Consider the following 15,486-nt stretch of genomic DNA (forward strand, 5'->3'; position numbering starts at 1 on the left):
TGACTAATTACATAGATAAAGAAAAGGATAAAAGCAAAGGTAAAATAAAAACTGAAACAAAGATGCGTAAAGATAAGGCAAAAATAAAGACCAAGGTAAATTTAAACACTTTACTTAAATAAGGGCAAAGGTGAAGGGAACATGTAGATGAAGAAAATGATAAACATAAAAGCAAAAACAACAATAAATATAAAGAAAAAGACGAGGATGAGGATACCGATAAAAGTATAGATGAAGATAGCGGAAGAAAGATTAAAATAAAGTTATTTATAGAGAAAAGGATATAGATAGAGACACAGAGAGTCAATTTGGGAACTATTTTAAAATTGTAGAGATGTTCGGTTATCTCGGGACTTATCGATGTAATAATCGATATTTTTATCGGTTTTGTTATCGACTTTTTATCGATTTCGTTATCGATTATTTATTGATTTCTTTATCGATATTTTTGTAGATTTTGTTATCGATATTTTTATCGAATCTGTTATCGATATTTTGATTGATTTTCTAATAGATTTTTGTTATCGATTATTTATTGATTTTGTTATCGAGGTTTTAATCGATTTTGTTATCGATATTTTGATCGATTTTCTATCGGTTTTGCTACGAATATTATTATCGATTTTGCTATCGAAATTTTTATCGAATTTGTCATCGATTTTGGTACAGATATTTTATCGATTTTGTTATCGATTATTTTATAGACTTTGTTATCGATTTCGTTATCGATTATTTATCGAATTTGTTATCGATTATTTATCGATATTTTTATCGGTTTTCTAATCGATTTTTGTTATCGATTTTGTTAGCGATATATTTATCGATTTTGTTTTCGATGCTATTTTCGATTTTGTTGTCGATATTTTTATTGATTTTCTAATCAATTTTGCTACCAATATTATCGATGTTGCTATCGAAATTTTTACCGAAGTTGGCATCGATTTTGTTATCGATATTTTTGTCGGTTTTGTATGTGTATATGTATGTATGTATATTGGTTATGAGACAAAATTGATATGTAAGTATGTATATTTAAGTTTCACTTCTCCAGTGTGGCCCAGGCGCACTTACTTTACTTTTATTCTTAATTAAGAAAATGTTTGGGCTTAAAATTTAAACCGAACTGTTTAAATTCTAAACCCAATATATGTGCTCTTTTTTTAAACTTGGAAGGTTTGTATTTGGAACTGAATTTAGTTTGGTCATATATGTAGTCCAAAAAATTTAAAATTAAAACCGAAATTTTTAACCGTGTAGTGTCATCACCAAATTTGCCAAATGACTTCGTATCGACTCGCCGACGAACTCGCCATCTGATGAAAAGCCGGCGGGCCACAAAAACAACTCGTATGCGGTAATAAAGTAAAATTTTAATACATTACTTAAATGCTACATCTCGTTTCAAAATACAAAATAAAAACCCGCCACTCATTGACAAGTTTTACCAATAATTTTTTTCGCATTTAATTTTTATTTTTTTAATAAAATTTTAGTTCATTCTTTAACAAAAACCGTGTGAATCCAATTTGAAATTGTGTGCAATATTTATTTATGGCCTTATAACAAATATATTCAACAATTTTATTGAGCTTGAGGCCGTTTTTAAGAGAATTTTTGTGGAAAATTTAAATTGTTGTTTTTTCGCAAAATTTTTCATTAAATACTGCCTCAAGCTCAATAAAATTGTTGAATATACACTAGCCAGAATATGTCTCGGTAGTGTTTTTTTAATATTCGCAATGTTTTTCGAAATACATTTTTTTCGTTAATTTTTAAGAGAAATATAGTTCATTCTGCATCAAATGGCATATAAATTAATGATTCAAAGTTTTAACAAAATTTAGGAAAATTCGACAAATTTTCACCAAAATTTTCAACTTTTAAACCAAATTTTTTAGAATTTTTTTGAGTATGCAGTTTTGTAGCTCACTTAATTTCAGTATAATAAAATGCACGTTAAGTGGCTATAATCTACCGTTGATTTTTGAAAAAAATGGTTTGATTCTAGTTTTTAGGTTTCATATATAGAAAATTTGGTCTCTCTTTTTTTTAAACTTGGAAGGTTTGTATTTGAAACTGAATTTAGTTTGGTCATATATGTAGTCCAAAAAGTTTAAAATTAAAACCGAAATTTTTAACCGTGTACGAGTACTTCCTATATTTGCAAGAAGTTAGCACTTGTTCTGCGGTTTTATCTATGAGTGACAGTTATTTCACCATTGAATACGCTATCCGATAGTGAGATTCTAAGTGAACCACTTCGCTTGGTGAATATTGAACATAAAATAGGCGAACTGCATGGGCGAAATGTGAACGAGTTCACACGGAATGAAAATTCATGATTAGCCTTATAGTGCAGCGAATTAAAATACAGCGGCTCCGTTGCCTTGCCCATGTCGTTTGCATGGATACAAAAGCTGGAAGAAACAGAATTGGAGCAGAAAAAAAACACCCCCCAGACCGTTTTTCATAATTATGCAACAATGTACCATAATTCGACACAGAAGTAGTGGAGTACCATGTGCATAGCTATTTTACCTTTCGCTTCCTGCGGTAGATGAAAATTTGTCTGTCCGCCAACCACATACGAAGTTTTCTTGAAACAACCAAGCGTGGAGCTTGTGGTGACTCCCTCAAAGCTGGCGAGCCCTTGGATTTTTTCTTGGTGGTATGAGATTTGTGTGACACTTTTCTACAATCTGGTTTCGATTCATCGGTGCCACCTTCGGCCGATAGGAATGCACAACCTTCTGAACCATTTGCATTTAATGCAGAACCTGGTGATTGCACCGATACACTTTCATGCGATGAGCCATCAACCGCATTCTTAAAAATCTTTTCTTTCTTGTTAATTGTATCATTTCCTTCAATGCCACCGCCGAGCCTTCGCGTTTGTGACTTTGCATTCTCATCAACACTACTTGAACTCTTCTTTTTTGAGCTCTTCTTGTTGGTGCGCTTCGATTTGGACCATTTAAAACGCATAAAACCACGGAATTTCGTTTGGAATAAAGGTTGGAAGTAGATGCGATCGAGTTCGTGCATAACACGACGCATGCGGTTTAATTTATGCTGTGCAATTTGAGGAAATTTCGGGATTGGGATGAAGGACGGGATTTTTGGTTACAAAGTGCTGTGAGGATAGGTAGTACATACCCGCCGACTTTGTACCTCTGCTTCTGGTGTAGACGGTGGTGCTCTGGTTAGAGCGCAGCAGGGTCCTTCCAAGTCAGAAAAACTCGAGCCGCGGCATTCATTCTCTGAGCTGGACACGCCTCCTTCGTCGCTGTAGAGGTGTGGGGGGATCCGCTGGTTACATTGATTTTAATGGTATTGTGAAAAACTTACCTTGAATAATCGGAAAGCGGAATGTTGAGGGGTTCATCGGCATTGGAACCTTCTTTCAGTAGACGTTCAATGATTTTCAAGCGCAAACGCTCCTGTTGGTGATAAAGTAATGAATTATAATTAAAATGGTCATCTAAAATTAACGAAAATGTCTTCTGTGCCTTGAGCTTTTCGAATTGCTTCTACATATTTGACGTCTTTGATTCTATCAAGTGCTGAGACAATAGTGTTCGGGTCTCGAAAAAAGGGAACAACATATGTATACTTTATTGTAAATGTAAGAAATGAAAGATTAAAGTAAAAGTGGTTTACAGCCATAGATTGCAGGATTTTCCAAGTGTCATCTACAGTCCCACTCAGCAGAATAAGTTCTATATGATTTTCAACTTTAACTGCTTGGTGCATTTACTAAATTATTCGACAGTTGTTTTTGTAAATGTGAAAAGGCCCCTTCAAATCACAAACAAACATCACCAAAAACAATCATATTTCCACTACCATTGATTTTACTAACACAAATTTCAAAATTAATGAGAAGAAAAGTCTAATTTAATTGTTCATTGAAATTAATTTCGGATTAAGGATAATTTAAGATGTCGTAAGTATATTGGCAACTATAAGATTTCAATATCAGAAATAAAACCCTGACTGCCTTTCTTTTGTCTATCAGATTCATATTATTCTAAAAGGAAAATATCCTAAACAGTTTTAATTGTCTTTAGGACAGCGTCTAGTCCTACGGCCCGCATTTCGCTGTTCTCCAAAGTTTTTATGGCAACCATTTTAGTCAGGATAATCCGATTCTGCTGTTCGTTCAATGTCCTATTTTAGGCTTGTTTCTTGTACTCCGACTGTAAATTCTAATATATATGATGCTTTTAATGTATTTTTTACACGCCCTTTACCCGGAGAACTGATTTACCTCATGCGTAGCTCTTGCCGGCTCTTTGACTGACCTAAATCGTCAGCAACGTTTAACTTTCTCTCATCAAAATAATATGCAATGCTCAAGGTCAGCTTATCTGGCGTAATCTCTTTTCACAAGTCTTTATAATAAGTTTTAAGGGAAGTTCAGAGGGAGAATGCATTCACTTAAGCGGGCTTATTTGATGCAGCGTTGCAGCAAGATTGATATCTGAAAACAAGCTGATGCGGCTGCATGGAACCACGCTTTTCAACATTGACTATCATCGCCTTTTAAATTGCTTCTAAGATTTGAATTTAGGCACATTTTTGAAGTGACAGATGAAGGTAGGGGATGGCAGGGGTCGTTGGCCACGATTGAATTTAATATTAGGATTAAGACTAAAATCAAGACTGAGATTAAGATTAAAATAACCGTTAATTGCATACAATGCAGACAAATACGCATATAATTTGCGAAGGCATTTTGCGTTAACCTTCCGTTACGAACATGCTGTCTCACAGACTGAACACATTCTTAAAGCTTTTTGTACAACGGAGTTTAGCATTTGGACCTTTTTTTCTTTGTATGCCTTTCGGTTTATCAGTGATCTTTTTGATGCCGGTGTAGATTGAACCCTGCTATCTTGTGTTTTATTCCTTTTCAGTGAAACGGTCTGTTATGTACATATATGTTTTGAGTGCGGCAGGTCCCTGTGTCGATAGCGAAGTTATATATTTTAAGCCGAGAATTAAGACTAATTACCCATATAAATATTTTTCTTATATACTGTTATATCAATATAAAAGCGTGCTAAGAAAAACATAGGCTTCCACATGGCCATGGAGAACTTGCTCCAACTAGTATAAAAGGGGTCTGCCAAAGAAGACTCAGTCTATACAGCGTATCCAGTGATAAGTGATTTTCTTTTGACAGGTGATAGGGGAGGTCCAGGTGAAAAAATAATTGTATGGGAGGTGGGGTCTAAAATTCAACCCTGGGGAGTTATAGGGTTAAGATGATCGGCAGTAGTTCTAAAAAAAGATTCTCACGCCTAAACGAAAACCCCTAATGAAAAACGACCTAGGTAGCTTTTTTAGCTAATTGTATATGTTAGAAAAAATGATGGTTTTTAAGTTTTGAGGGAAATCTCGGCATTGTAAAGTCAAAATTTCAAGAATTTTTAACCTTTGTTTTACTTTGGCGGCCATTTTGTATAAAAAAGGTCATAAGTTTTTTGGTTTTACTCGATATCAATAAAAAAAATGTCTCCAACTATTACAAGTCACCTTTAATTTTTATGCTTTTGTTTAACTTGATCTGTATGTATGTAAGTATGTTTGTTTGGGGTAAAACTTGCAATCAATTTGTGACAAATTTCCCGATAATCTAGAGGCTTGAAACTTCACAGTTGGCTCAGAACCCGATGACAATGCAATACGAAAGATGAATTATTCTGCTAGGTGGTGCAGGAGTCGAGATATTTGAAAATCCCGTATTTATAGTCCGATTTGGTTGATATTTAGAACGCATACTAATTACATGAAAAGGAATAACTCCACTAAAAATTTTGCCGATAGGTGGCGCAGGAGTCGATATATTTGGTAAACCAGTATTTATCGTCCGATTTTGTGCATATTTAAAAAGCTTGCTTTAAAAATATTTGTTTTTCTATTAACTTATTTTAACTACATGTAAGAGGGTTGCCACCTGTTTACAAAAATGAAATTTAATTTAAACCACATATATTGGTGCCAGATGAAAGGTATTTGAAATAGTTTTATTTTAAAAATACCTTGAAGAGGGTTAGGAAAGTCGAATTTAATTGATTTGTTTATACGCAAGTTGTTTAAAATATGAAAATATGGGGTCACACGAAAGAGTGTTAAGAAATCCTTAGATTAAACATTTAGAATATTTCTGAGATGTCTGCTGAGGGTTGCCTGTTTAAAAAGTTAAATTCAAATTATTTAGTAAGTTAAACGGATGATTAAAGATGGGTATCAATCGAAATGGGGTTGAAAATGTTTTATTTGCGAACTGATATATTTAAAAGTGTTGCCGCATTTCATAAATCAAATTCAACTTAAATTGTGGCAATTAGGTAATTGAAATATATACATATGTATGTATCAGAATATGGGTGTCAGACAAAAGAGATGTCAAACGAAAGAGTCTAAGGTCTGGTTTCTCCAACTCAGCTGAACTTAGTTAAGCCAATTTTCTTGACTTAGTCAAGAATAAGCTGTGTAAAACGTAGGCTAACTTTTGACTTAAGTCCAAAAAGTGGCTAAACTAAGTTAAGTTGAGTTGGAGAAACCAGCCGTAAGAGTATCTGAAGAAGGTTGCCACCGGTATAAAAGTTGTATTCAAATTAACAATCGAAATGACGTTGAAAATGCTTTATTTCAAAACTATCACCCCTGTTCTGCAACTCTTTCGTATTCGGATTTTGCTACGAATCGTAGAAATAGTATGCTGCAATTCGAATCGTATTTTCGAATTTTCGAAATTCGTAACAATGGCATGCCTAAAAACGAACGAGTAAGCTTTTTTGCGTAATTTTGTACGAAAACAATTCTGTGTCGGAGGCGAAATAAAAGATGTAAATCGATGTGTGCGTGCAAGAAATAATGGTGGTGTTCATTTAAACAGATAAATTTGCCTTTCGCATATACGTATATTTTTATCCACTGCTTTATATAAACGAGCAAAAAAGAATATTTGTTGCGCCTTATCGAGAAACTTGGGTCCGGTTTAGTTAATGTACAACGATTTTCGGTTGTTGTGTCCAAACGCATAACCCGAATCCAAAAACTGTAACATACACGTGTAATCAAAGGATTCACATTTTATTTAAGATAAATGTTTCAAATTTCCTACCACTAGCTTATTAATAAACTCGGTTTGCGCTATGCACTTTTTTGCAAATTTCGACGTGGGTTCTGCGCAAAAATACTGTGGACGGCGTAGCCGGAGTGATATGCACAAGAAATGTTGTATACCTTTGACATGCGGAAGCCCCTCTTCCCCGCAACACAGAAAGGAGAATTCTACTTAGTAAGGGTTATACTCCCTAAGCGCGGCCGAAGGCAGAAGCAAGCGCAACAGGTGGTGGACCTAACAAAGTGCATGTTTTTAATGGCTTGGAAAAAGCTGTTATTGCATTAACTGGATTGAGAACCAGAGCTTCAGGCATAGGAGGAGTTCTGGCTTGTGTCTCAACAATTCAACCAGAAGCTGAGATAGATGCGCCCATGGTTACTATGCACGACAGCTCCGCATACCTCTGTGAACCATTGCCATAGCGCCCGCTTACTCTGCTGCTATAATTGCAAATACATCAGAATCCATAATTTTCCTCGAAATATGTAAAATTAACCAATTTTACAATAAAAAAGCACATGATGAGTGTTTTTTTAATTCCTTTCCACTTTGTTTTCCTTCATTCAGCTATCTTCGAAAAACAACTGATAGCTGGCAATGCTGCACATGTTTCCGCAAGGGTTGCAGCATGTGGATTTTTCGTTTTTCGTAGCGTAGCTACGAATTACGAAAATTCGGGTTCTAGAAAAAGGGGGTATATATGAAACATTCTTTTTCATATCGGACACCAAATTTCGTGTCACAATTTCGATTGGATTGAATTTTTTTTTTTATTGGTTCTATACATGAAATAAGCCAACACGTGTTCGAGGATTTTTTTTCTTTTTTTTCTTCGGAGATATGATCTGTCAAAGTTTGCATTTTTTCGTGATTCTGACCAATCACGTACTTCTTCAATTCGCTATCCTGCAGGAAATGTCTCTAACTATAAGCTATAGTCACTATTATCTGTATATTTTCTTTGACGAAAGCTAACTATATTTCTATGGCGAGGGCCGCGAGGGTGGTTACCTCTGCATTTGATGTAACTTACTTGTAACTAACTACTTTTGGACATAAAGTATCAATAAGAAAATTTTTTTTTTATATTTTTATTTATTTATTTTATTAGATTTCATATTTGTTTACATATTCTGTTGTAGGTGGTCCCATATTCGAACTCCGACAGACATAACTTCAAAATGATAATATGAAATTTCGATCTTCCTTTTATTTGTCCTCAATTCGAAAAAGTATTTGCGAAGTGCAGGATATTTAAATATGAACGAGTTTAAAGACACAATCTACTGCTTACTTGTCAACCAGTTTCAAGTTATCTTATTGTAGCTAACTACAAGTTATATATTTTATAGAAATCCCGCAAAAAAGCTAACTAGAAGTGGGCTATTTTTCATCAATTGATAATTTTTGTTCTGCAGGGTATATATCGGGATCTGCTCATCGCAGAGACTTCTTCTTAACGTCGGGCTTACCATTTCTATATATAAGATGGTCAAGATTGGCCTAAAGCTAACTTAGCTATTAACAGTTGAACTTTTTGAATTTGATTTGCATAGTAAAGACCAGTAAGATAGGGATTTTAAATTATACCATCGTAATCCTTGTTTAAGTCTCTATAAAAACGTGGTAAAAAAATTGGCATTTTTAAATAACTATTTTTAAAATATTTTTCTCTATGACGAGATGGTTTATTTTGTGAGAATCAACAATTTTTTGTAATTTGTTTTCGAAAAGTTATGTTGAGATATATTTATTAAGGTGTTAAAGATCGAGGTTTTGCAAGAATTTAAATTTTATTACAGATTCCGATAGAATACCTATCCAGGTATAATATCTGTACGGCAAGATTTTTGTTTAAGGCGACAAACCCCTAGAAATGGGCGTGGCAATTGTACGACTAAAGTTAGCAAAACGCTGATTTTATTGCGGATTTCGGCAGAATATCGCTTCGTTAACAACATATGTTCCACAACTTTTTGAATCATAGAATATTCTAGAAATGGGCGTGGCTATATTAAAACCAAAGTTCAAAAATTTAGACTTTATTGTGGATTTCGCCAGAATATCGATATGTATAGAACCCACAAAAAAAATTTCAAGCGAATCGGAGGCATGACATAATTTTTTTTTACGAAATCCGTCCGACTTAAAAAAGAATGGCGTAAATGTATATAACAGGGATGTTGCGAATATTTGCATTTGCATTCGTTATGCGAATGATTCGCATCGTTTTACACATTCGCATTCGCATCAAATGATACGAATATTTTGCGAATGCGAATGTTTACACTATGTCCACTATAATATTGTTGAAATGCCTCTAAGTCTGTCTAACCAGGGTGCGGACAATAACCGGTTTTTAGCTTCAGGCGCTAGACGGTTAAGTAGTATATCAAGCAAATTGGTGGGTCTTCAACAAGTACCGCTAAAAGTCTTATAAGCAACCTAGAAATAATTTTAGATTCCTCCAGTAAAAGCGAAGGCTCGGATGTAGAATATGGAGGCATTAGAAAATGTGAAGTTAAAGCTTAATTGAAGGCCTATCTTAAAGAAAAACGTCCTTATCTCGGTGAAAATCATCTCGATTGGTGGAAAACTAAACTAAAATTACTTTGTTTGAAATATATGCCCCTTTTGAACTTTGACCATTAGATTGAAACACTGAACTATAGTCTGGCAGTTACTATTTGCTGGCCAAAAGTAATTTTTTAGAGTATCGATAAATCGATTTTTTTGCCCCTTCGCTAAACTAATTCTCCAGAGTAAAAAAGTACATACTCATTATTTTCTTAAAGAGTTTTCCCATTGAGGTATCAGCTGTTAAAGTTGGCATTTCTACTAAAAGTTTAAAAGTTTATATCTTTCGCTCACGGTTAAAAATTCCGGTTTTAATTTTCAGGTGTAGTATATATGACCAAACTAAATTCAGTTTCAAATACAAACCTTCCAAGTTTAAAAAAAGAGAGCACATATGTTGGGTTTAGAATTTAAACAGTTCGGTTTAAATTTGAAACCCAAACATTTTCATGATTAAGAATAAAAACAAAAATCTTAAATTTCATGCTCCGTCTGATGGGGAATGAACCCGGACAGCCTTGGTAGCAACCAATTGTATCAAGCATCCTTGCAAACTCAGCTACAGCCACGCATGTAAATGTGCTTTCTTAGCTATTAACAGTTGAACTTTTTTAAGTTGATTTTTTGTTTATTTCGTGAGAGCCAACAATGAAGTCTCTACGATGAATAGAACCCGAGATATACCAATTTGAAGAAGTGCATGATTAGTCAGAATCACGAAAAAGTACAAACTTTGACAGATTATATACCCGAAAAAACGGAGAAATGTGAATCCAAATGAAATTGTGACACCAAATTTGGTGTCCGATATGAAAAAAGAATGCTTCATATATAAGTTATGTATATTACAATATAGAATAGTAGTAGTGTTAGAATTGTAATATATTAATTGATTCCTTTAGGGTTGCATTTTATAATTATTTTATGCCATTACAGTGTCTGAATGTCATTTGGTCATAAATTAAATTATATCCCGGGATCCCGAGGGCTTGACTCCAAAAGGGGCTCGGGACTCCTGGGATTCGGGATCCCTAATCCCGGTACTAAATATCTACCTTAGTCAGAAGTTAAGGGTTTTCGTTTTTTTGCTGGTAAATTCTGAAAATGTGTCAAACGATAGCTGTAGTGTGTTTGAAACCAAATTGTAAACAAAAGAAAAGTACTTGCACTGAGCTAATGCATGTTGAAAAATATTAGATTACTTATTTAAGTGGATTCTAATGAATTAATAAGTATTTTTGGTTGTTTACATGCGTGAGCTGGGTGTTTTTACTTACAAAATAAGCAAAATTTCGAGGTTATGTTGAAGTTGTGTTTTTTACTAGAAAGCGATACCGTAAATTTAGTGTTACTCTCTCGCTCTGCGAGAATTTTTATTTTTTGACAGTTTTATTAGTTTTAGTCCGTGGCATACGGGATTGGACCGAATATAAGCAGTAACAGCTGATTTTAAAAAGTGCCACTGTCGCTGCCACTGCGCTATTATAGTTTGGGCTTTATAATGGGTCCGTGGGCTGGAATCAACTACGTTTTAAGGTACATCTACTACTTTTAGATCGATCCAATCTTAATATTTCCATGTGGCATTGCAAAAAAAATTGGAAATTGGCTAGGCTAGCCAACTTTGCGGAGATTTTCTCGAGTAAAGAGTGTGTAGGTAAAATTTACGCTGCCCCAACGGCGAATTATTTTAATTGAAATTCTTCTCATGGCAAAATATACCCTGGGTATTTCGAGGCCCGACGTATTTAAATACAAAAAAAAAAACATCATTGTCTGAGAGTTCGATTATGTATAACAACTAAAGTGAGACTGCAAATCACTACAATGTGTAATGAACGTTAAAAATAAAAGACAATATTGTAAAAACAAATAAATATAGTTTAAAAATATTCTCTAGCACTACTCACCACTCAATTACCATGAAGTGTGCTAACTAAAAGCTTTTGATACGAAAAATAAATAAAAAAGTACAAATTTGTGTTATATAAAAATTAAAATTTATTATTTATTTTGTTAATACAGATTAACTACAAATAAAGTGTGACATACTTATGTAAATACAACACAACAAATTGAATTAACTAAATAAAGTAGTACAGAGTAGAGCAGTGAGAATATATTTTCGTTATAAATTAACTTAACCACTTTGTAGTTACATAAATTAAATTATATATTGTAAAATAAACTAAGTGTTCGGATCTCAATATGACTTTATAATTTCTGGATTTAAAAATAATATTTCTTATGAGGCTAAAATGTGTGAGTTGTGCCATTGGAAGTGAATGGCAATAAGCAGCTAAAAATTGCAATTAAACAAAGTTGCTCTTTAATGTACTAGAAGGTGTTTGGTATAGGAAAAATATACAGATTCTGGAATAAGATATATACACACATGCATATCGTTACCTTAATATAGAGAAGCCCTAACATTTTTGTTTCTATACAGAGTAGTTATAATTTTATAAATAATTTTATAAAAAATCAAACAGAGAGAATTTCGTCAAAACACTGGTTTCAATAAACACGAAAACTAATTTAGTGCTTTAGTAGTTGGTTTTAAATTCTTTTTGGTCCTGGGCGATTAAACTTCCGACTTTTGTACAAAGCGCAATTTCGAAAGGTAACGATATGTGTGTAAATATGTACATATGTATTTATTTAATAAGCTTATAGTGGAGAGTTTTACTTTGTCATAGAAAGCGCGTGAAGATAGCATTAATGGCTAAAAATTGATCAAAATGGCACGAAGCGGGGTTTGTTATGTCTGTATAAACGTTGAGTAGCTCAAAGTTAGTATAAAAACAATTATTGTTGGAGGGGAAATGAAATTTTCTTAGAGCTTGATTTGGTAAATACTGCGTTGTTAGTACAAATATGGTTTTTCTGTTGTTGTTTTTTTAGTTGGTGTATTACGTTTTCTTAAGAAACACTTTTAATTATGGCCATGCTCATTATAGTATTACGGTGAATATGATTGTTATAACTTTTATGTTTATTTTATCTTTATAATTTTAGCGAAATTCCAGGCTGTTCATCATCCAGCTGACCAGCAGACCTATTTATTTATTTGCTACGTTATGGAAGAGCCAATTTTGAACTTCAAATTATCTATTTTGCATATTTGTACATATTTAGGCGTATTTATATACACATACACCTATAGCAAAAATAATATAAACACGACGTTTTCACCAGTTTTGACTATTTTTTTTTGTTTGTTTAATGTTAATTATTTTTTATAAACGTCGATAGCTAACCAAAACCCTGCAAGTCTAAATTTAAAACTTTATTTTAAAATTAGAAAAAATCAAGAAAGGTTCTACAAAATTTCAAACTTTTTAACAAAAGCAAAATAGTCAAAACTAGTGCAAATGTCGTGTTTCTGTTATTATAGCCATCGGTTTAAGTATGTAGTTAGTTACCTATTTTTCTCCAAAGCTTGCTTTTACTTTTTTCAAAGATTATTTATGATTTGTACAAACAAAAACGTAAAAAATCTCCTTAAATTCTCGCTAAAAATAAAAGAAGTACCACGGGAGATTGTTTTCAGAATTAGGCTGCGGAAGTTTTCACTGTTTGTTGAAGAAAGATTAACCCTTATATTCACAAATTAAATATTTTCTAGTCAAAGCGAATAAAATTTAAAACCTTGAAAAATATTCCGGATTTTCCAGGCAAAAATTGTACGTAAAAAAATGTTTGCAGATTTTTCTGAATGCCAACTTTTGCGTCCTACAGCTCATCTGACTTTTCGAAGTAAATGAGGAAACAACGAAAGGTAGAATTAACATTTTTATGACCAATACAGAGAGCTTCTCATGAGTTCCGGTTTTCACAAGTTTTGTTTTATATTATTTCACGTTGACATCTGTGGTTGAACATGAGCAATTAAAGTTAAGCACTATAAAATCATAAAAGGGGTATTCATACAACGAAACCTAATACCATATTATAGAGAATTAATAATCCAATAAAAGCTTTGTAAAGCAATGTTGGTTTATCGAGTTTGGCAGATTATAGAATGCTGCGCCTTTAGTCGTAAGAATTGAATAAATAAATAAAAATACAGTTGAACCCCCGGTTAAATTATCAAATAGTAAAAAAACTAAAAGAGCACATAGCGAATTTATACAAGGCGGTGTTGCTAAAATTCGCCGCGGCGTCCTTCTGAATGTCAAAATTGTGTGTTTGTTGTATTTGTGGGGTACTATTGTGCGTATAACATGTTGTTGAAAGTTTTGTTCTTGCTCAACCGATACCACTTTGTATATATTCGCCTTGAAAAAAGCACATTAAAAATCAAAATTACAAACTCATGCTGTAAATAAGAGATATGTAATACCAACAGGTTAATTATAGTTAATACTTAAGGCCTACGAAGAAAATCACAAAGCACATAAAGCTCTGGCAGCTCCATCGATTTTTACTGTACTACTTAAGAACGAAGCTGGCAGCAGTGTCAAACTGTATCTTTCTTTTATGTAGTGTTGCTGTAATTTTCGCTTTTTGCGACTCAAAACACTCTTAGGAAACGCTTTTCCCCGTACGCTTAACCTTAAGTTTCTCATCGATTATACATCCCTGTTCCGCCATTTTCTTCAATTTCAATGCTTTCTTCTCGCGTTTCTCACGTTTTCTAATCTTTTTGATTTGTTTCATAAGTTTACTCATTCGCTTTACTTTATTTGGTGTGTCATCGCCGTAATCAAGTAACGTCTCGCAGAAAGCGCGTCCCATGTGCTCGTAATCCTGCAAGGAAATAGAAAAGAAGAGATTGCTGGAGAACAATGAAAAATTCAATACATATTAAATAGCTAAAAATGTTGGTTATAAGAATTACAGGTTTTAAATTAAAATTAATGTTCTTAGTTTAAGGCACACCATTCGCTGTGGGTATCCACGGACACTAACAACCGGGGTGAGTCTCTTATCGACTTTATTTTTTCAAATAGCTTAGCAATTTGTAACATCGGAAGAAGGCCAACTTTTATAACACCTAACAGAAGGGAGGTACTAGACATTTATTTTGTGTCGGATAACTTTGGTCTCAAATGACCACTCGTTTTCCGATCATAGATACATAAATTTCAAGATCTCTTTCGAACCACCATCCTCAGTCGTTTACAGAAATAGGAGACGAACCGTCTGGAACAAGTTCAGGAGTATACTCTCGGACCTCCGTTTTAGGAGCGATTCTCACAGTAAGTCTCGTTTACCGATAACATCTGATGAAGCGGAATATGTAGACTTCCAGCATGCTTCTATCGGTCGACTAGATTCATCGGAAAAAATTGAGGAAGCAGTGGACCATATCACCAAAGCCTGCAACTCTGCTTTTTCTGCCTCCTGCCCTATCATAATTCCGAAAGGGGAAGAGAAGCCACTCTGGTGGAACGAAGAAATCGCCACCCTGAGGAAGGAGAGCCGGAAGCTTTTTTATAAGGCGAAAAGAGATGGATCGTGGCACTCCTATAAGGAAGCTTTACGAAATTTCAAGCGAGCTACCAAAAGCGCTCAGAGGACATCATGGAAAAACTTCTGTGACAACATTGAGGAACAGTTGGAAGGCAACCGGTTACGAAAGGTCTTATCAAAAAGTCCCTTTTCTCCCAGTTACATTCAGAGGCCAAAAGGCGAGTGGACTTCATCCCGGGATGATATGCCAGAGATACTTGTAGATACACACTTCTCTGGTTGCACCGTAATACCGAGTAACTCGGCCCCGGCTCTAAGACTACTCTCGGCGGGGAAATCCATCATAACCAACA

General features: G+C 34.1%; 2 protein-coding genes across 4 annotated transcripts in view; one reads left to right on the forward strand and one right to left on the reverse strand.

The window, feature by feature from the left end:
• Positions 1-15,486, forward strand: part of LOC118734032 (glutamine-dependent NAD(+) synthetase) — a 400,175-nt gene that overhangs the window by 45,873 nt on the left and 338,816 nt on the right. The window lies entirely within an intron of this gene.
• LOC118754595 (cytosolic carboxypeptidase Nna1) overlaps positions 1-15,486 on the reverse strand; it is a 213,519-nt gene that overhangs the window by 45,344 nt on the left and 152,689 nt on the right. The window contains exons 11-14 of the mRNA XM_036489486.1: positions 14,381-14,467; positions 3,349-3,446; positions 3,157-3,286; positions 2,539-3,072 (exon numbers count right to left, since the gene is read on the reverse strand). Coding sequence (XP_036345379.1) covers positions 2,539-3,072; positions 3,157-3,286; positions 3,349-3,446; positions 14,381-14,467 — 849 coding nt within the window. The remainder of the gene's footprint in view (positions 1-2,538; positions 3,073-3,156; positions 3,287-3,348; positions 3,447-14,380; positions 14,468-15,486) is intronic.

The sequence above is a fragment of the Rhagoletis pomonella genome, unplaced genomic scaffold (assembly GCF_013731165.1).
Source record: "Rhagoletis pomonella isolate Grant_MI unplaced genomic scaffold, Rhpom_1.0 Rhpom_scaffold_00002, whole genome shotgun sequence".
NCBI classification, from domain to species: domain Eukaryota; kingdom Metazoa; phylum Arthropoda; class Insecta; order Diptera; family Tephritidae; genus Rhagoletis; species Rhagoletis pomonella.